The sequence below is a fragment of the Emys orbicularis genome, chromosome 1, assembly GCF_028017835.1.
Source record: "Emys orbicularis isolate rEmyOrb1 chromosome 1, rEmyOrb1.hap1, whole genome shotgun sequence".
NCBI classification, from domain to species: Eukaryota; Metazoa; Chordata; order Testudines; family Emydidae; genus Emys; species Emys orbicularis.
In genome coordinates this window covers 322,823,421-322,844,833 of record NC_088683.1, presented here as the reverse complement: position 1 = coordinate 322,844,833, position 21,413 = coordinate 322,823,421, and the positions used below count along the sequence as shown (strand labels likewise).

The window sequence follows — 21,413 nt, the reverse complement described above, 5'->3', positions numbered from 1 at the left end:
AACAATAAGGTTACAGGTAAAAGAAAAACATCCAATGCAATCTGTAGCCTATACTTATTAACTAGTTACTTTCTTGACCCAATGGTCAGTCCCTGTAGTGCTTGCCCAGTCCAGAAAGCTCGGGTTTACCTTTCATGAGACGCCACCACTGGCAGAGTGACTTCCCCGTAATGGATAACACCTTGTGCCCTTTCTTATGCTCTTATACAGTTACAGACTATTGTCTCTTAGGCTACATCCTCACTACAGGGGGGGGTCGATTTAAGATACGCAAATTCAGCTACGCGAATAGCGTAGCTGAATTCGACGTATCAGATCCGACTTACCCTGTTATGAGGACGGCGGCAAAATCGACTGCCGTGGCTCCCAGTCGACGGCGCTTACTCCCACCTCCGCTGGTGGAGTAAGCGCGTCGATTCGGGGATCGATTGTCGCGTCCTGACGAGACGCGATAAGTCGATCCCCAAGAGATCGATTTCTACCCGCCGATTCAGGCGGGTAGTGTAGACCTAGCCTGAGTCCAAAGGGGTCTTTTCTTGGGGTTCTTTTGTCTTTGTAAACACTGACATCTGCATCTTCCCCAGACTGAACACAGGGCTGGGCTGAATTGAGGATGCTGATTGTTCTCAGTGTTGATTGAGTCAGTTCAGAGACCTGCTTTGCCTCCTGTGACAAATTTCACTTCAACAGTTTTAAAACCTACGATCCTACATTTTACTTATCTCTTAAACTCTTTCCCACACAAACATTGTGCAATAACCATGACAATTAACGAGTTCTTAGCTTTCAGCAGAGACTGCACATGACTCTCTTCAGTGAAATATTGAGAAGAGAAGCTAGTCGGACACAGGTGTAATATGCCCACCAGGGCATTTCTGTGTCACAGAAGGTATTTTGTTCTCATATTTGTCTGTTTTTTTATTGCCAACCTTTAAGCAAACAAAGGAATGAATCATCATAGGCTATAGCCCATCATAGGCTAGAATGGTAGTTAAAAGTTCCATGGCAGGGATTTGGGGAAAACATATAATGCATACCTAACTCTTGGATATTCTGAATACAAAGCGTTCTGTCTGAATAAAAAGGAATGTCTCCCAGTCACTTAAAAATAATGAAGTACAGCCTGGTTAATCAGTTTGTACATTTGTCAGCTGTTCGTGATTTCCCATAAAAATAATAATAATTTAAGGCTTTCAGACATATAAACATCTGAATAAACCAATGTACCAAGCCCAGACTAGACTGGTTTGATTGGGATCATTTTCTGGAGTAAAAACATTTTATGTCTATGAATCATAGAATCATAGAATATCAGGGTTGGAAGGGACCTCAGGAGGTCTTCTAGTCCAACCCCCTGCTCAAAGCAGGACCAATTCCCAACTAAATCATCCCAGCCAGGGCTTTGTCAAGCCTGACCTTAAAAACCTCTAAGGTATGAGGTAGTTATAGCTCAAGATTACTGCTATAGGGCCCAATCATGTGACGGGCTGAGTGATACAGCTGCCATTTTCTTCAGTGGGAGTTGGTGATAGGCCTCGTATAATCAACGGAGTAAAATAACAAAACTTAATCCTAATTTCAGAGCATTTAACATCTTGGTTTCAAAGAAAGCTTGCTTGGCAAATGTAACCCTTACTGCTAAAGTAGCAGCAGTTATAAGACTCTTAAATCTGCCATTAGAGTGAAATAGGAAAGTACATTTCCAGTCCTGGTACTCATAGGGGATGCATGGATATCCAGTGCTATAAACACTGAGGAATTTGTGTTATCTTATAAAATCAAGATCTGCCCACACATTATGCCAGAAATGCGAGTGCTCTTAACACATTACACACAGTCAGTGCCAGAACTAGAAGCCGATTCTCATAAGTGTTAAACATATGCACTTTTCAGTCGTTCCTGGGAAGCCATTGAAGCTGAAAAAAGGCCTTATCCGGAAGGTGTTGAATACCCTCAATTCCCCTTCAGATCAGTGGGAGATGAGGCCATTCCAAACCGTGTTGGACCTGGTTTTAAAATGATCAAAATAATCCATTAGTTTGCAACAAATAAAGTATTATAGAGAGAGAGACATGTAAATAGCTAGATATTTAGTTAAATAGGAAATACTCACATCCTGAGGTACAATCCAGATCATCCGAATTTACAGGTGTTTAAAAACACCTGTGCATAATACTGCTATAGATGTCTATGGGACAAATCGTGCAATCCTTATTCACAAAAATCCCATCAAAGTCTGAGAAATAAGGCCTGCAGGATTTTTCTGTTTATCTACAACGGTCAGTCAGAAATAAGGTTAAGGAAAAGAGAGCCCATATGTAATATAAAGTTATGTGGCTCATAATCTCTGAACAATGACTGTAGAGCAATCCTCTGATCAGAAACAGACAAACTGTGAGGGAGACAAGGTGGGTGAGATAATAATATATCCTTTATTGGACCAACTTCTGTTGGTGAGAGAGACAAGCTTTCAAGCAACTCCACAGAGCTCTTCTTCAGGTCTGGGAAAGGTACTCAGAACTCACAGCTAAACACAAGGTGAAACAAATTGTTTAGCATAAATAGTTAACACATATTGTAAGAGACCATTGAAGGTGAAATGGCCAGTTAGCACCTCTGCAATCATAGGACAAAAAATTGTGGGGGGTTAGTGGGTTACAGATTGTTGTAATAAGCCATAAATCCAGGGTCTTTTTTAAAAACAGGATTTTTAGTGTCTAGCAAAGTTATGAATTTAAGCTCCCAGGATCCTCTTTTGAAGGTGTTGCACACGTTTCCTTTGAGGATGGGGACTGATAGGTCAGATATAGAGTGATAGTTTTGCGAAAACTGTTTGCCCTCAGATAATAGGGCGTTTTTGTCTTTTATCATTTTCCTGTGTGAATTCATGTGAGAACATAATGAGTGTCTGGTTTCACCGACATAGTTGTTATTTATTTAATTCACTGGATGTGGTATACCGCATGTTGTGATAGACATGTGCAGGACCCATGGATAGGGTTGCCAGTTTTGGTTGCACATATTCATGGAGTTTCATCACATGACATAATCTTTAATTAAAGATTAATCTTTAATTTCTGGAGTTTCCAGGACAATTCTGGAGGGTTGGCAACCCTACCCATGGATCTTGAAAGGTGTGTTGGATGGTGTGTGTGTGGGGGGGGAGTTTGATCATCATAACAGTGGGGATCTGACTGCAGGTTTTGCATCTATTGTTCTGTCAGGGGCTGCTGCTGCTTTGAGTTGGTGTGTCCTGGCCTGTGAGGAGCTTGCTTCTGATGATGAGCTTGGAGAGGTTGAGGGCATTGTTTAAAGGCCAAAAGAGGGGGACTAGGAAAGACTTCTTTCAGGATGGGGTCCCCATCGAGTATGGATTGTAATTGTTTAATGATACCCCATAAGGGTTCCAATGTGATGTTGTAGGTGACAACTAGGGGTGTGCGATCGGAGATTTTTGGGTTTTTTTTTTTTTTTTCATATTGAAGCAGGTTCTCTCGGTGTATTTGGGTGACAAAAACACCATATCTCCCAACCAACCCGGCTACAACAGCACTGCAACCAGGTCAACTACATGAGTGGTTACACTGGCATCAGCACTCGGTTTCGCAGTCCACTTGAACATAAAGGCTGAGTATAAAAATACATTGCTCAGTTAAGTTTTATGCGAGAGGCGCAGGAGTGACATTCCATTGGTGACATTTAGCTTTTCCTTGCATTGTGAACTGGGCCTGAAATACATTTTGATTGTCTGTTGCACACAATAGTCTACAGGTCATTCACCAAGGGAAATAACATCAGCTTGGTGCTAGGAAAGCTGTGGAGCAGTGATGTCAACTCTGTGATTTAACCTGGAGCAGGTTGTCATCCTAGTAAATGTCATTTTATATCAAAGTCCCTTCCAGGCTGGAAAGTACAAGTGAAATATCCACCGGGGAAAAATCCAACCTGAAATCCTCTTGATGGGATGTAGATTTTGTTTTGTTACCATGTTAGTGACTGTTGCAATTTCCAGGAGCTGCTAAGTTTTTGAATTTTTGCATTAGTTTGGGCACATATGGACTTGCTGTTTGTTACCAATAAACACAGCCTTCGTCCTGACATTGGCCTTGTGCCGTTGCACCATATGCATTGTGCTTTGGACTCTCTTCTGAAGCTTTGTACTATAAAATGAAGCCCACGTCTGTTTCCAAAAGTGGGGGCTAGGGCATTCATTTTCATAGTGAAGAACTGACTGTTAAATATGGGTTAACAGACCAACCCATAAGCAAGGCCATTCCAGCCATAAATCACTGGTTATTATTATCTTCTTTTCATTAAATATATGTAGGGCCCCATTGTGAGTTTGATGCCAGGACCCAGGCTGCACCAGGAGCCCCCAGGAATAATTCTCAGACAGAATTCTTCCTGGAGACTCCCAGGGAGCACATGATACAGCAGCAGCTCTGCCACCCCTTCAGTGGATGCCACATGGATGCTCCTCTCCATGCCCAGAAAGCTCTGGTAACCAGTGCAAAGGAGATAAGAGAGATGGCCCCACCCTACCCTCTGAGCTACCTCTCTAGGTTAGTTAGCACCTGCAGGGGTAGTAGCCTGTATTCCCTAGTAGTTTTGTGTCTGGACAGTAGAATTGTGTCTGGAGCCTACAGAGAGGCACAAGGGAGGGAAGGGGAGGACTCCTTGTGTTCTCTGTACTTTCCTCTTAATAATATGCCCCAAGCTCTAACCAAATCACAGATGGTCCTTTTTAAATAATAAGTGTCAGATCAGTCCCAGGTGAACTTCAAATAATGCTGGTCCAAATTATTTCCACTTAATGTTAACTAGGAATCCTTTTTCATTTCCTGAAAAGCCAAGATGTGACAACAAGGAAAATGCAGAAATGTGGGACCATATGTAGGGTTACACATGCATTAAATATGGACCTTATTTAAAAGGGGGGTTGATCTGATAATGCTATATGCTCAAGAAGAGATCCAGAAAAATCAAAGAGCATAATTCTGATCTCAGTTCTATTGCTCCTACTGCACACAAAGATCCAACAATATTTTGAAGTTATGGGGTGTGGATCTTCTAAAGGGGAGAATGGAGCTCCTAAATTAAAATTCTCATCTTACCTGTTGTATTTAATCTGTCTGCCTATCTCACCTGATCTATATCTGTAGGTATGTACTGCATCTAATCTAAAAGGTCACATTCTCAGCTTGTGTAAATCACTATAGCTCCACTGACTTGCTCCATCTGAGGAACATTATATTTTTTAATTTGCCATCTGTCACCGCGACAGTGAAGCTCTGGGGTTTCAGGCATTTATTTCACATTGCTCCTGCATTTGTGTTGCAATTTCTTTATGTTAAGAAAAGCAAAAGCTCAGTGTCACAATACTAGTGACTCACTAGCTGATAGCAAGATCCATTATCATAAGAACGGCCATACTGGGTCAGACCAAAGGTCCATCTAGCCCAGTACCCTGTCTTCCGACAGTGGCCAATGCCAGGTGCCCCAGAGGGAATGAACAGAACAGGTAATCATCAAGTGATCCATAGAATCATAGACTATCAGGGTTGGAAGGGACCTCAGGAGGTCACCCAGTCCAACCCCCTGCTCAAAGCAGGACCAATACCCAACTAAATTATCCCAGCAAGGGCTTTGTCAAGCCTGACCTTAAAAACCTCTAAGGAAGGAGATTCCATCAGATTCCCTAGATAACCCATTCCAGTGCTTCACCACCCCCCTAGTGAAAAAGTTTTTCCTAATATCCAACCTAAACCTCCCCCATTGCAACTTGAGACCATTACTCCTTGTTCTGTCATCTGGTACCACTGAGAACAGTCTAGATCCATCCTCTTTGGAACCCCCTTTCAGGTAGTTGAAAGCAGCTATCAAATCCCCCCTCATTCTTCTCTTCTGCAGACTAAACAATCCCAGTTCCCTCAGCCTCTCCTCATAAGTCATGTGCTCCAGCCCCCTAATCATTTTTGTTGCCCTCCGCTGAACTCTTTCCAATTTTTCTACATCCTTCTTGTAGTGTGGGGCCCAAAACTGGACACAGTACTCCAGATGAGGCCTCACCAATGTCGAATAGAGAGGAATATGTCCCTCGATCTGCTGGCAATGCCCCTACTTATACAGCCCAAAATGCCATTAGCCTTCTTGGCAACAAGTGCAAACTGTCGACTCATATCCAGCTTCTCGTCCACTGTAACCCCTCGGTCCTTTTCTGCAGAACTGCTGCCTAGCCATTCGGTCCCTAGTCTGTAACAGTGCATGGGATTCTTCTGTCCTAAGTGCAGGACTCTGCACTTGCCCTGGTTGAACCTCATCAGATTTCTTTTGGATCGATCGTCTAATTTGTCTAGGTCCCTCTGTATCCTATCCCTACCCTCCAGCGTATCTACCACTCTCCCAGTTTAGTGTCATCTGCAAACTTGCTGAGGGTGCAGTCCACGCCATCCTCCAGATCATTAATGAAGATATTGAACAAAACCGGCCCCAGGACTGACCCTTGGGGCACTCCGCTTGATACCGGCTGCCAACTAGACATGGAGCCATTGATCACGACCCGTTGAGCCCAACGATCTAGCCAGCTTTCTATCCACCTTATAGTCCATTCATTCAGCCCATACTTCTTTAACTTGCCGGAAAGAATACTGTGGGAGACAGTATCAAAAGCTTTGCTAAAGTCAAGGAATAACACGTTCACTGCTTTCCCCTCATCCACAGACCCAGTTATCTCCTCATAGAAGGCAATTAGGTTAGTCAGGCATGACTTGCCCTTGGTGAATCCATGCTGACTGTTCCTGATCACTTTCCTCTCCTCTAAGTGCTTCAGAATTGATTCCTTGAGGACCTGCTCCATGATTTTTCCAGGGACTGAGGTGAGGCTGACTGGCCTGTAGTTCCCCGGATCCTCCTCCTTCCCTTTTTTAAAGATGGGCACTACAGTAGCCTTTTTCCAGTCATCTGGGACCTCTCCCAATCACCATGAGTTTTCCAAGATAATGGACAATGGCTCTGCAATCACATCTGCCAACTCCTTTAGCACCCTCGGATGCAGCGTATCCGGCCCCATGGACTTGTGCTCGTCCAGCTTTTCTAAATAGTCCCGAACCACTTCTTTCTCCACAGAGGGCTCTTCACCTTCTCCCCATACTGTGCTGCCCAGTGCAGCAGTCTGGGAGCTGACCTTGTTCATGAAGACAAAGGCAAAAAAAGCATTGTGTACATTAGCTTTTTCCACATCCTCTGTTACTAGGTTGCCTCCCTCATTCAGTAAGGGGCCCACACTTTCCTTGACTTTCTTCTTGTTGCTAACATACCTGAAGAAACCCTTCTTGTTACTCTTAAAATCTCTTGCTAGCTGCAACTCCAAATGTGATTTGGCCTTCCTGATTTCACTCCTGCATGCCTGAGCAATATTTTTATACTCCTCCCTGGTCATTTGTCCAATCTTCCACTTCTTGGAAGCTTCTTTTTTGTGTTTAAGATCAGCATGGCATCCATCCCCCATCCCCCATTAGCAAAATTAGTGGGCTTTCTATTCAGACCTCTACAATTGCTTTGTATTTGAGGGATTTTGTTACTTTTTTATCGTGTTGGTTTATGGTTTGTGTTTGACAGTTACTTTCTTCTAGTTCAAAAAGTGTCATTTCGTAGCCTATGCCTGTGTGTTGTGCAATCTCATTAAAGAGATTGCTGAAGGACAGGTTTCATTATAATTCCAATATAAAGCTTGAGTAGGTTTCAATTATAATGAATACAGACCTTGAAGCTTGATCTCATTGTACTTTGGCTCGTTGATAGTTTCACACAGCAATGGAAGCTAACACAAAATGTAGCTCTGTATAGTCACGCAACAAAATAATAAGAGAGCATTTAAAATTATAACACAAAACCGCAAGAGAAAAGAAACTTCATCTAATGTCCATATAACTTGCTGATCTTCTACTTCATGTACAAGGCATGTAATAGGACTTCATACATTGCATATATTGATCTTGCAGAATTATTGGTTTTTCCCTCCCCCTGTAGGGTGCAGAAGACATGGGAAGGGCAGAAACTCCATTTCAGTGCTCTCAAAAACTATCAGATGGAGGGAAACACACTCAGAGAAGCAGCAGCCACCTGCTCCCTCCAGTCCTGTGAAACCTCATCTGTGCAAAAACCCCTGGCCAGGGCCCTGGATTTTGATAGGGGCATGGTTGAGTGAAGGTAGTGGCACGGGGGGAATCAGCTGCTGTGCATGGCACCATTCCTCCAGGAAATCTGCTGGCAAATTCTTATGGAAGTTAATAGCGACCCTGAAATCATTAACTTCCACAAGTTCCATTCCATGCTGTCAGCCCCCTCCAAAGGGGTTCCAGGGCAGGTGGCAGGCATGGCAGCCTGGCTCCTGATCAGCCATGGTGCCATGGAAGAGGAGAATCCGAAGAGTAGCGCAGAGGGGCAGATCACCTGTGTAGCTGCTTCAAGATCCATGAATCTTAGAACATCAATGCCTTTGGGCCCTACTGAAGGCAGTAGAAAGATTCCCAGGGACTTCACTGGGAGCTGAATTACACCTGGTAAGGCCATGCCTCCAGGCCTCTCTGCAATTGCCATCCCACCAGCAAGACTAGGCCTCAGGAATTCAGGAAGTACAAACACACACATTTCCCTGGATCTCTTTCCCCTTCCCATGGTTCTTCTGCAGGAAGGAACCTGGGGAGGTTGTGGAATCCTCATCATTGCAGGATTTTAAGAGCGGGTTAGACACAAACTTGTCAGGGATGGTCCAGGTTTACTTGGTTGTGCCTCATTGCAAGGGGCTGGATTGATGACTTCTCGAGGTCCTGTCCAGCCCTACATTTCTATGACTCTATGAATGATGAGGGGATTTCTAGAATACATAAACTAAACAGATGCCTCTTGGTGGGGTCTTCAATATTGGGCTGAATACATTGGAAATAGGCTGTCTCTTGAGATTATCAGTACTTCCTGCTTCCAGATGGACTGGAAATCCCACATTAAAAGCCCTTTATCCTGATGTTTCAGTACTTATGCTTATGGTCCCAGCCAGACCAAGAGCTGCAAAGGTTCATGGGGGGAGATTCAAAACAGGTTAATTGAAATTTTTCAAACCTCAAACACGGTTTGGTTGGGGAGTTTGGCAAAGATCCTGGTTAGGTCTTACTTTATCCAAACCCCAAATGAGACTGTGTTTATGATTTATTAATCTTTGCCCTAATCCATTTTAAAGTGTCTCTTTAAAAATAAAAAATATCTGACACCATTGCTGTAACGAAGGCTACGTCTGTACTGCACACCACCTGTGGCGTCATGTAGGATATGGGTAGCTACGCACCTCAGTGAAAAGAAGGCTGTGTCCACACTGAAAGTGAAAGGCTCTGGCAGGGGGGAGGCAGCGGGGAAAGGCTCCGTCATCTCCCTGCAGTAGGGAAAGGCTCCAGCAGTGTAGATGGGGAGGCACAGCTTGGGCGAGTAAAGAGCCATGTAGGATATGTACCCGGGTACACACCCACAGGGTTCAGGCATGTCTTTATTCTACTCACCTAAGCCATGCCTCACAATCTACAGTGCTGTTTATAGCTGTGTTTGTACTGTATGTACTCTACAGGCCGCTGAAACTAGTGCACAGTGTAGATGTATCTTATTTGACAAACTAGTGCTACCATGGCAGCTTCTGCATGAAGAATGAGCTCAGACTCATGACATAACAAAAAGCAGAAAAGAACATGAACAGTGATAAAAGTAGTAACCACTGGCTTTGGCAAGTAAGCTGAGTGAATGTGACATGGAAATTATAGAGCAAGTGTGTTTATGAAACAATATGAGCCTTGTTCACAGAGAATTGCAACAGCATCCACCATTCTAATTTAGGCCATTATTGGTCAGCAATCTCGAGATTTCAAAATGGGAAGGCAGGATGGGTAACTAAATTGGTACAGCCAGTCTCATCAGAAGCTGCTTCTTCTTCCAAACAAGCTATGCCTATGGGTGGAGGATCTCAGATAGATCAATGCCATAATACAGTTCAAAACACATCTGTTTCCTTGCTTCACTAATTTTTTTCTAACTTTAAATTTCCTGTTGATTTCAATCTTCCCCTACTTGAGAGATCTCTAAAAAGTTAGCAAGCTTGCTCTCTCCGTGGGTTCTATCCAACTTCACTCAGCTTGAACCCAGACATGGATTTTGAAACTCTCCGGTGGTGCAGATGGATGAAGAAAACAAAGAACCATCCACACCATTGTCGTACTCAGAGCTTTGGAACAATATCTGTATGTTCCTACAGCCAAATTCAGGCCTGGTGGAAGCAGGTTAAACTTCATTGACTTCACCGGCACTTCTGTTGGAGTTGCACCCAGTTACACCAGTTCTGATATGGCCCATTAACTCAGAGGAATAATAATAATGATGGATCATGAGAGTGTAAATCCCACCATCGCTTGTTGCCTTAAATGTTGCTCTTACATTTATATTCTCTAGGTCCATGAAACACACAAACCACTTAATACAAAAACAACTTTAAAAAGTGGGCATTTATTTCTTCAAGCTCTTCTTTTTATATGTGATTTGTTGCTGAACCAGGTCTGTGCTGTTTAGTTTCTTTCCAGGCTCCAATTTTTCATGTCGATAGAATGATTTTTAACTGTGTCTCAGCAGAGAGCAGTAGAAATCCACTTCTTTCCTATTAATTGTTGTTAGACAAAGCATTAAATCAGAATCAGAAAACAGAAATAGAAATTATGACATCAGAAAGCTAGACTTATATTCTAGATCCAGAGTAACACCTATGACAGCAATAGAATTGCCCTCCCTAAGGCAACGCATAATGCCTTGTTAAATCTGTATTGTGAGTTGAAGTGTCTGTGTGTGCGTCTGTGGTAATCATTTCTGTATCTATTGCAACTTTGTTATTATTTGTTTAATACAAATAGTACTGTGGTGGAGCCCAGGAGCTCCAGTCATGGACCAGGACTCGACTGTGCTAGGCACAATACAAATACAGACCAAAAAGATAGCCCCTGCCCATAGAGATTACTATCTCAGACTTTACCGATTGTGCTTTCTTTTCTCCACAGCTCTCAACACAGCAAGATGTGAGAAATTACAAAAAGAGAAGGAGGAACTGGAAAGAAGGTTTGAGGAGGAGGTGAGGAAGCTGCATTGGCGACAGCAAGAAGAGCTGCGTGCCCTTGAGGAGAGGTTGCAGTTACAGTACAGGGGCGAAATGGACCTCTTGCAAGAGGAACACAGACTTCAACTTGTGAGGATCAAGTGTCAGCACCAAGAACAGGTCAGCCATAAGTTATTCACATTAGGGGGATAGAGCAATGCAATTACAGTGCAGGTTACTGTCCAGCTGAATGTTGTGACCTTCTCCAGTATGAAGACATTGTAACAAGCTGATAACTAGTAGAAGATCCAAGTTTCTTACCCTTCCTAGTCTAAAGAAAAGCACATACTTCTGACTGTACAATGCCTTTAATTCACACATCCTAAAGTGCTTTACAGATAACTCACTTGTGCGGTACCAAATATAAATATTGGGCCCCGTCCACCACCCTTACTCACTATGAGCAGTACCGTACCCCATTGAGTTGACTGAATCTACATGTTAAGTAAGATACTTCTCAACGCAAATAAGGGCAGCAGAAGCTTGCACAGTTATATTTCAAATTACAGATAAAGTGGGGCAGAGCGGTGAAGTGACTTACCCAACGGCACATGTTTTGTCAACGACACAGGATAAAATCCAGGTTTCCTGACTTCTGTTGTTCAACCATTAGACATTATTGCCTCTAACTGAGCACATAACTTTGACTATGAGCCTCAAGTATTTCTCCTGCTTTTCTTTCCTAAATAAATGGGATTACATAGCATATAGTATTTTTAGCCTTATTTTTTAATAAGTTAACTGCATAACCATTTTAACTCACATATGGGCCTACTACTGTACTCGTGTGTAGACCGTGGTAGAATCGGACGTGCTAGCAGGATGCTCTGCTGTGGTTTATGGAAATGACTCCTTCCACTGACTTTGATTAATTATTCATATTGCACACAATTAACAATTGACATGGTTAAAAAGATTTCAGCCCTGACAGACTTTATCCAAAGACTAAAGGCAAATCGACACTACAGCGCTACATCGGCACAACTGCACCACTGTAGCCCGTCTGGTGAAGACATGCTAGGCCGACGGGAGAGCGCTCGCCTGTCGGCATAATTACTCCACCTCAGCAAGAAACAGAAGCTATGTTGGCGGGAGAGTGTCTCCCACTGACACAGCGCTGGCATGGATAGCGCAAAACTTGTGTCTCTCGGGGGGAAGCTTTTTCGCACCCCTACAACGTACGTTAAATGGACTTAAGCGGTAGTGTAGACCTGCCCTAACCAACGCTATTCATGGAAGGCTCTTCTCCTTGTAATTTCTATATCTTCATCATGTCTGGGTGGAATCTAACCCTGAAACCTAAGAGACAGACTAGTCTGTTGCCTGCAGGGTCTCGTGGCTGAAATTTCACATAGGGCTGCATGTACAGTACTTGGATTCTCTAATATGTATCTCATAGTTTCGTGTTTGGAGCAAAAGCCTGGGACTCAGAATTCCAGGGTTCTAGTCTTGGCTTTGCCTCTGAAACACTGAGTGATCTTGGGAAAGTCACCTAACTTTTCTGGCCCTGATCCTTGTACCTTGTGTAGTCGTTTGCAATTGTGTGAGGTGAATGTAAAGCACTAATCAATCAGGACGACCCTGACTTTGCACAACAGTAAATGACTGCATAGTGGTGCATGACATGAGAATGAGACCCAATGTCTCTGAGTTCATCTGTCTGTGAAATGGGTAGGATATTATTCACCTTCTGTACCTCGTGTGTGGTAAAACACTTTGAGATCCTGGGAAGAGAGTACGAGTACAAAGTGGGGAGATGATGATTTTATTTTTATCAAATGGTTCCTTATGGAGGCTCAGAGTGTTGGCCTGGAAGAGATGGGGTGCTGCACCATGTTATGTTGATATCTACTGTCCTGTCATCTGGATGGTACGCAGAGGAGGAAAATGGTGGAAAACGTGCATCTAAGACTCACAACCAGAGGGGCTGACACTAGAGTTGTCAGGACTAGAATTGGGCAGGAAACAGTCTTCCCGTCCTGTGAAAATTGTTAAGATTTCAAAGCATTGGGTTGAAACTGAGACCTTCCAAAATTAGGGAGAGAGAGAGAGCGAGCCATCCTAAAATAGCCTATAGCCCAGTGGCTAGGGCACGCCCTTGGGACGTGGGTGACACAAGATCCTGCTCTGAATCCCAACTAGCTCTCGCCAGGATAACTGCATAGCCACAAGCTCTCCAGTGTAGCTTAACGCTGAAAAGGAAGCTTTTTGTCTGAGAATGTACATAGAGAATATCCGTCTTCCTCCGTTTCTAGCCTGAAGGTGTCCGTTCACATGTTGTTTATTTTTTTTCCCCTCACAGTCAATGAACTGCTAATCTCTTATGGCAGATTCTAGTTAATGTCTTTATCAAGGATGTTTTCCTTCCGTCTCCTATGTAAGGTTTGATTCCTTTGTGGCGGGGATGGGAGTGCTCTCGCTGGGGTTTGACCATTCTGAATTGTTAAATCCTTTTATAGTTATTGATCTTAAATCCTTCCCAATTGTGCTGTTTTACCCAATGCTTTTGTCTGAGTATTGATTTCCTAGTATGTGGTGGGAAGTGTTGTGAAAGTTTGAGTCAAAAGCTCTTTGTGTTTTAAGCTAGAGAGTTTCCTTTCTTCGCTCTTAATCTTTTACCATCTATATTGAACCGTACTTCGTGTTGTTTTTACCCCTTTTATGTTGAGTCATTTTTGTTGGTTAAAGATGTCTTGTTGTGAAGTCTATGTACTATCAGACATTACTGATTGTTTGGGAACTCATAGGTGAGGTTTTCAATTGCTGAGGATTTAAGCTTTGGGTTTTTTGTTTTTTGTTCTTTGTTTTCTTGGCAGTGCTGTGTTTCTATTTATTTCTTGGGCAGCTCTTAGAGCTATTGGGCAGGATGGTGCTTTGCTCTTACTCTAGTTATAAAATAAGCTGACTCAGGTCAGACAGGTTGTGCTGGGATTGGATTCTTAGCATATTTATCTTGCTCGTTTCCCAGTCTGTTATGGTTTAATCCACCACATTATTACCAGCTGAAGCAATGGGAAGTAAGTCTGTGTCATTCAAGGGTTGCAGTGTCCCATACAAAAATATGAATTAGTCTTCAGGGCTGGTCAGTCCAACACTAAGTTAAATCAAGATTTTTTTTAAATCCAAAGTAAAGTTGTGTTCCAGGTTTTCAAACATTTTCCTAACAATCTTACCCATGTACAGCACTCTCCAGCTCATTACACTTCTCCAGTTTGGGCCTCCGCTCAATATTTATTCATTAGTAAATGAATTAATTAATTTCATGGAGGAGAGGTCCATCAATAGCCAAGATGGTCAAGGTTAGGGTGACCAGACGTCCCATTTTTAAGGGGACAGTCCTATATTTAAGCCCTCCTGCAGGTGTCCCAACTTTTTCTTTAAAAATGGGCAAATTGTCCCATATTTTCTGTCTCTCCCCTGCCCGCACCCTCCATCAGTACTGGTGAGTCCTGCTGTTGGCCAGATCCCTGATCGCCAGCCTCTTGCCCACCAGCGGTGAGGGGGGGCGTCCAGTGGCTGACGATGGGGGTGGGTAGTGCAAGGCTGGTGGTGGGACAAAGCTGCAGAGCACGGGGCCAGCTTCTTCCTCTGCTGGTCCTTCAGCGCAGCCCCCGCTGGATGCCGGCTCTTGGCTAGCAGGGCCCCACCCTCCGTCCCATTTCCGGACGGCACTGGCTGCACGCTGCGGTGGCTGGTGAGTGTGGGCAGGCACCAGGCGGCGGCCAGTTACGTGTCGCCTCTGCTGCCCACCCATCGGTCCTTTACGTCCTCCCCTCTCGCTGTCCTCTCCCTGCTTTGCCCCTTCACCCCCCAGCCCAGCTGCTCCTCCATATCCCCCCCGGCGGGATGCATCCCGCTCCCAGCGCTGCACAGAGAACCAGCCCTGGTTAGAGCACTCAGCTCACCAACAGCCTGGCCGGCAGGCTCCTTCCTTCCCCCACTGCCTCTGGCTGGGCCGGTACCCTGGGAAAGCCAAAGACCCTCCGACCCGGGGCGCTGGCCAGGAGGAGTTGAGCCCTGTATGTGCCAAAGCCACGCACAGCACTTGACACGGGGAAGCCTCTCCACCCCTCAGCTAAGCTCTGGAGTGGTGGGGGTGGGGGGATTTCCAGCCTGTTCGCGCCCCAACCCTGCAGGCTCCACAGCAGCACCCCAGGCAGGGGCGTAGCACCCTCTTCACCTGCGCCTCCTCCCCACCCAGGAGCGGGGCTGCTCCGTCCCCTAGGCACCCTCCTCTGCTGAGCCACCTCTCTGGCCGGGTTCGCTGAAGCCACTGCAGTCAGGTTCCCTGGGCCCTGGTGCACAATGCATCATTAGGGTTTAACCCCTTCCTGCCCGCACTGTAGTGAAGGGACAGAAGGCAGCTGGGTTATTTCGGTGGCCAGCAGCAGCCTGGAGGTGTTAGCTGCCTTTGACACTGTGTGGGCAGGAAGGGACAAGCTGCTTCGGGGGGAGGAGAGATGAGATCTGCAAAGAGACGGGTCAGGTCATCCCTCCTCTCCCCCCGCCCGCCCGCATCTGGAAGCAGCTCCCATCCCTTCCCTCCCACACAGTGTCGAAAGGCTGCTCCTGGCCACATTCTGGTTTGAACCCTGGCTGAAATCTGGGGAGGGGGGCATGTGACCCAGCATGCCCCCCCACGCGTTGCCTCAGGAAGATGCGGCACCAGGTACCAGGAGAGGCGAGCCCATCCCAGAGGCCCAGCCAGGCATGGAGGGCAGAGAGCACCGGACAGGGAGGATCAGGTCGGTCGGTCACCCACCCCCACCCATGTGAGAGAGGTGTATGAGAGTGAGGTGTGTGTCGCCTCTCCCCGTGTGAACCCTAAAGCCTTAACGATAAAAAGGTAAATAAAAAGAATCCGAGTACGCAGTATTTCTTTTTAACAGGGGCTCAGTCAACTTGATGTTAATTTGAATGTTTGTACTGCATAGTTCTGATTGATTGCCGTTGAACTCGCTTGAATACAAGTAATTTTACCAGGTGTCCCGTATTCAGCATAGGAAATATGGTCACCCTAGTCAAGGTTGCAACCCCATGGGCTGGGTGTCCCTAAGGGTACGTCTACACTACCCGCTGGATCGGCGGGTAGTGATCGATCTATCAGGGATCGATTTATCACGTCTCGTCTAGACGCGATAAATCGATCCCCGAACGCACTCCCCGTCAACTCCAGAACTCCACCGCTGCGAGAGGCAGAAGCGGAGTTGACGGGGGAGCGGCGGCCGTAGATCCTGCGCCGCGAGGACGCGGAGTAAGTCAATCTAAGTCGATCTAAGATACGTCGACTTCAGCTATGCTATTCTTGTAGCTGAAGTTGCATATCTTAGATCGATTCTTCCCCCCCCACCACCCAGTGTAGACCAGGCCTATGCCTCTGACCGCTAGAAGCTGGGACTGGATGACAGGGGATGGATCACTCGACAGTTGTCCTCTTCTGTTCACTCCCTCTGAAGCATTTGGCATTGGCCACTGTCAGAAGACAGGTCTTCTGAACCACTGGTCTGGCCCCACATGGCCATTCTTATGTTCTTACGCCTTATAACTCCTTTGGGAGATAGTTGTTACAGATAGAAAAACGAGGTTAGGTGACTTTGTCAAGATTAACGAGTGAATCAGTGGTAGAGCTAAGTTTAGAACCCAGGAGACCTGATTCCATGTGCGAAAGAATCTACCTACTATGAAAAGTGGCAGAGGAGGCTACACTGGAAGAACAAAGGGAGCCAGAAGGAAAATGGGTATGGAGTCAGAAATGTAGGCTGGGCAAAATCCATGGAGAAATTTTTGAAAACTAGCTTTTTGGCTTTATTGAGAAGGAACCTGCCAGTGAAGCTGGTGAAGAAAGGAACTCTGCCTCCTGTTTCCTAGATCTCAGAAGATTAGGGATTTAGCATAGTCATTCCAATGCAGTGGTGTTCATACAGAAAGCAAGTAAGGCATGAATAAAGATTTAAGCAAGTACAAGGTAAAGAATTCTGGCAGTGCTTCAGAGGTGGTGATAGGCTGACATACAAACAAATAGAATATACATACCAGGGGAAGGGGCTGATGGTATTCATACACCAGTACCAGCTCACTAAGCCACCCAGCCCTCTACTCACTCACTCTTTAGATCTCATCTCAGCAACTAAATCCCACTTTGTTTTATGAATAATTCTTAACCATAGCACTGTCTCTTCTCATGTTATCATCAAGACAAGTTTGTATAATTTCAAATTCCAAACTAAATGTATATTTTTCATTCTAAATGTAAATCTTATCTAATTTAATTAGCATTTGGCAGCTGATGTCTGAGCTAACTTTGATATTTTGAATGATTAAATGTAGTAAAACATTTATTCTTATCCACACTAGTTCTGTGGCTCTGTCTTTGTTCTTTAAACTAACATTAAGTGTAAATAAAACAGCTGTGTGCATGAAGCAACTTCACAGTGAACAGCTGTTTCACTATAAAAATACAATTGTTTGATACACCACATTACAAAACAACGCAAGAGAATATGTTTGATTAGGGAATGTGATCATTATAACTCACAAAGCCCAGAAGAGCAAGTGACTTATATAGTCCTTTATATGTGGCAATCAGAAGATTACTCTGACGGAGGCCGGTGGGCCCCAGAAATTGGAAGTGGGATACAGATCTTTTCAGCATTAGGTCATTGGGTCAATAGTGGCAAGGACTCATTGCCATCCGATGGTTTTTCATTAGCCTGTTATGATGTGAGTTGATGGTACTAGTCCATTTCCATTAGGACAGTTGTCCAAATCAACAGAAACCACCATCGCAAGTGGTACTACACGGCACCATTGTAGACTAAGGTTTGAACAAGCCTGGAGACCAAACAAAGAGGCAGTTCCTCCTGCTCCAGGTTAGAATGATTTGGAGAAGCTTGTCTTGTCACAGCTGGTGATGTGTCTGTTCCATAGAGATGCCAGGTGCATCAGTCTCCAGGAGTGCCAACCTGGCACCTTTCAAGAACACTAACTGCACTCAAAATGTAAAGTGCGGGGGAAACCACCGGTAAAAGAGATTGAAATGATTCCAGAGTCTCATGTGGTAGATTAATTGTATGATCAGCGCTGTCACAAGAAACAATGTAGCTGTAGAATCCTTGCAATAGTTAATCAGAATGAGATGGTGATTATTTGTCACCGGACATGTATGTATGAATATTCAAAAGGTTGAGTTCTGTTTTACTTGATTTTTTTATGAGCATTGTGTTTCGATAACAGATACATGGCACAATCCCATCATATTTGACTTGATGCACATCTCTGGTGCTAAGAATGAATCTCAGCTAAATTAAGAGGTCTTGATCCTACGTGATTTATTCAGACAAAACTCCCATTGGTCTTATTTATATATATTTATTCTTTATTGTCTTTATCATATCAAAAATAAACCAGTGTGTGATCCACCAATGGGAGCTGAAGAATAAAGTGCACTTTGTTGAACCACTTTTTTTAATATATTCACCTCCTTGCCTATTCAGCCACTGGATTGGCCTAATATTGCAGTCAAGTAATTCTATATTCTCACTCCTGGGTCTCATGGCCATAACAAGAAAAATTTGGAATCTGGCTATATCTTATCCACACACCCTATAATAAAAGATGTGAAGGAACGATCCACTGATGCTCCTTACACAAAACCAACAGGTGTGTTATCTGCATGTAGGCAGTGGAAAGGTTTCCTGTTCTATATATTGTCATGTAGCTTTTGTCATTGTTGTTTGCATCAGTAAGTTACTGCACTGACTGAAACAACAGGAAAGCTCTCAGTCATCAGTAAGAGAAGACGAAGGGAAACTTGCTGATTTCAGTGGCATCTCAATGATTTATTTCTGCACCAACTTGAAAATGCTTGTGCGTATATTAACAAAGGGTATCACTGACTTACTGGGATTGGATTAATAAGCATATGAGCATTTTAGCTGGGAATAGGAGTTTGTAATGATGATTCTCTAAATAATTATTGTTCAATTTTATATTTGCCGATAGCTATTATTTTCATTGTTTTTCTATAAATAAATGCTAAATCTTTTTGGCATCTTCCATTGAGGTTAACTCAAGGTCTTAAAATAAAAATAATTGTAGTAGAATACTATGAAGGGCAATAAACCCAGGATATCTTGGAATTGGGTCTGTTTATCAGATCATACGTGAGAGTCTGGTTTGTTAATAGCATTTCAGTTTATGGGCTGCTGAAGTTTCTGAACACATAAATGGCCTTGACAAATGAAAGGTTTTCAGACTGTTTTTTGTTTTTTTTTAATACCACTGTTGTTACCATTAAGTTGCAAGAGCAGCATGCAGTGCCCACATCCCATCACTCGGGGAGTCATAACACACTTTCTGCAATTAATCATTACACTTGATAACATAAGAACTGTTGCACTCAATCCGTGTCATCTGTAACTTTCCAAGTCCCTGGTGTTTTCTGATAGTTCCTCCTGTTGATGCTTCATAGCACTAATATTTTTCTGTCCATTACTTCATTTTGTCGTCTTTTGAACAGGTGGAAGATATTTCAGCCACTCACGAAGCTGCAATGTTAGAGATGGAAAACAATCACACAGTTGCCATTGCAGTACTCCAGGATGATCATGACAACAAAGTTCAAGGTAATCCTGGGACACTTATACATATGGAGCCATCCGAGTCCTAAAGTTGGGAGTGCTGTGAGATAGGCTTGAAGCTCCTTAATCCCAATCAGATGATAAAATCGCAGTTGGCTGATAATCCTGGCCCTCTAATTTTGGACTGAATTCTCAGTATGTAGTTGCACTGTAGGGAGGTGATAAAGGGAGGAAACAATATTCCACAATGAAACCCTATAAACCTTCATCGGCTGTCTTTGCTGCCAAGGACGAGAGCAGAAAAGCACCTCAGTACATGCATAATGCTTAAGATAGGGGTTGACTAGAAAAGGCAGAACGCATGCCTTCCGATCGCTCAGTATACCCCGACATCCACGCCAGAACACAAGAGGACTCCAGTCACTCTTGATGGAAGCATCATTGTTGTAGACATTTAAAATTAGACTGAACCCACTAGTAAATACAGGGCAGGGAATAACTCTGCACTTTAGAGTCAGTGCTGCAATGGGCAGAGGTTTGATTTGGCCAGGTATAAGTTAAGGGCTATTGCTATGGGCGCCAGCATAGTAGAACGGCTGCTCCCCAACACCTCCCCCTTCCTGAACAGCCAGTATCAAAATGCAAGACATTACGCACACCTTGTCATTGCAGAGAGGCTCCCAGCAGGCACATAGTATCCAGCCCAGTTTAGTCACCGATTCCTCCCCCTCGTTTTGTAAAGCTGCGTGCCAGCTTTTCTGTTACAGCAGGGGCTTCGATGAGAATAATGTCATAAGCCTAAACATTACTGGCCAGTTGTAGGGATTTTATATTGATTGATGTGGTGTATAATAGATACCCTACCGTGTGTGCAAATGGTTTTGACCTCTGAATAATGAAAGGACAATTGTTTTTATGGCAGCATGGTTACAGCCTTAAACTAGACATGTTGGTGCTAATGTCGAGCTGGACCCTGCAAGGTGACACCTGCCCTCCATTCCCTGGGGGTTAGTGAGAATTGAGAGGTACTCGGGACCGTGCTCGGGCAGGCCCTTCGTGAAATGAAATGTTAGTTTTAGCTAATTGTCTTAGGCTGTGAAGGATGGTGAGCATTAACTGTGGAGACAAAAGGAAGGAAACGGCTGCTTTGGACAATGCAGCTGTGACATGATTTAAAATGAAGACCCTGATGCTAATGGTGTTATATATAAGCCCACCAGTGAATAGCATTAAACACCTATAAAGGGAGCTAAAAAAGGAAGAGGTTAGTGCTACAGTGCATTTCAGACAGAAATACTGCATGGGAAGAATCCTTTACTTAGATTGGAAGGAACTGTCATGCTGTAACCAAGCACTGGAATGGGTTACCTAGGGAGGTGGTGGAATTGCTTCCTTAGAGGTTTTTAAGGTCAGGCTTGATAAAGCCCTGGCTGGGATGATTTAGTTGGTGTTGGTCCTGCTTTGAGCAGGGGGTTGGACTAGATGACCTCCTGAGGTCCCTTCCAACCCTGATATTCTATGATTCTATGAAACTAAGAACAACTTCAGGCCTGATCCCTCAGCTTCCCATAGCTTCACTTGACGGCTCTCTGCACCACTCAGGATTGTACAGTATAAGAAGTCTGTATTATGCCAAATGAGATTCAAATGCATGACTC

The 21,413-nt window shown here is 44.2% G+C and overlaps 1 protein-coding gene across 1 annotated transcript in view; it reads left to right on the top strand.

Moving 5' to 3' along the window:
• Nucleotides 1-21,413, top strand: part of MTUS2 (microtubule associated scaffold protein 2) — a 58,003-nt gene that overhangs the window by 18,747 nt on the left and 17,843 nt on the right. The window contains exons 3-4 of the mRNA XM_065423280.1: nucleotides 11,082-11,296; nucleotides 19,695-19,800. Of these exons, the coding sequence (XP_065279352.1) occupies nucleotides 11,082-11,296; nucleotides 19,695-19,800 (321 nt within the window). The remainder of the gene's footprint in view (nucleotides 1-11,081; nucleotides 11,297-19,694; nucleotides 19,801-21,413) is intronic.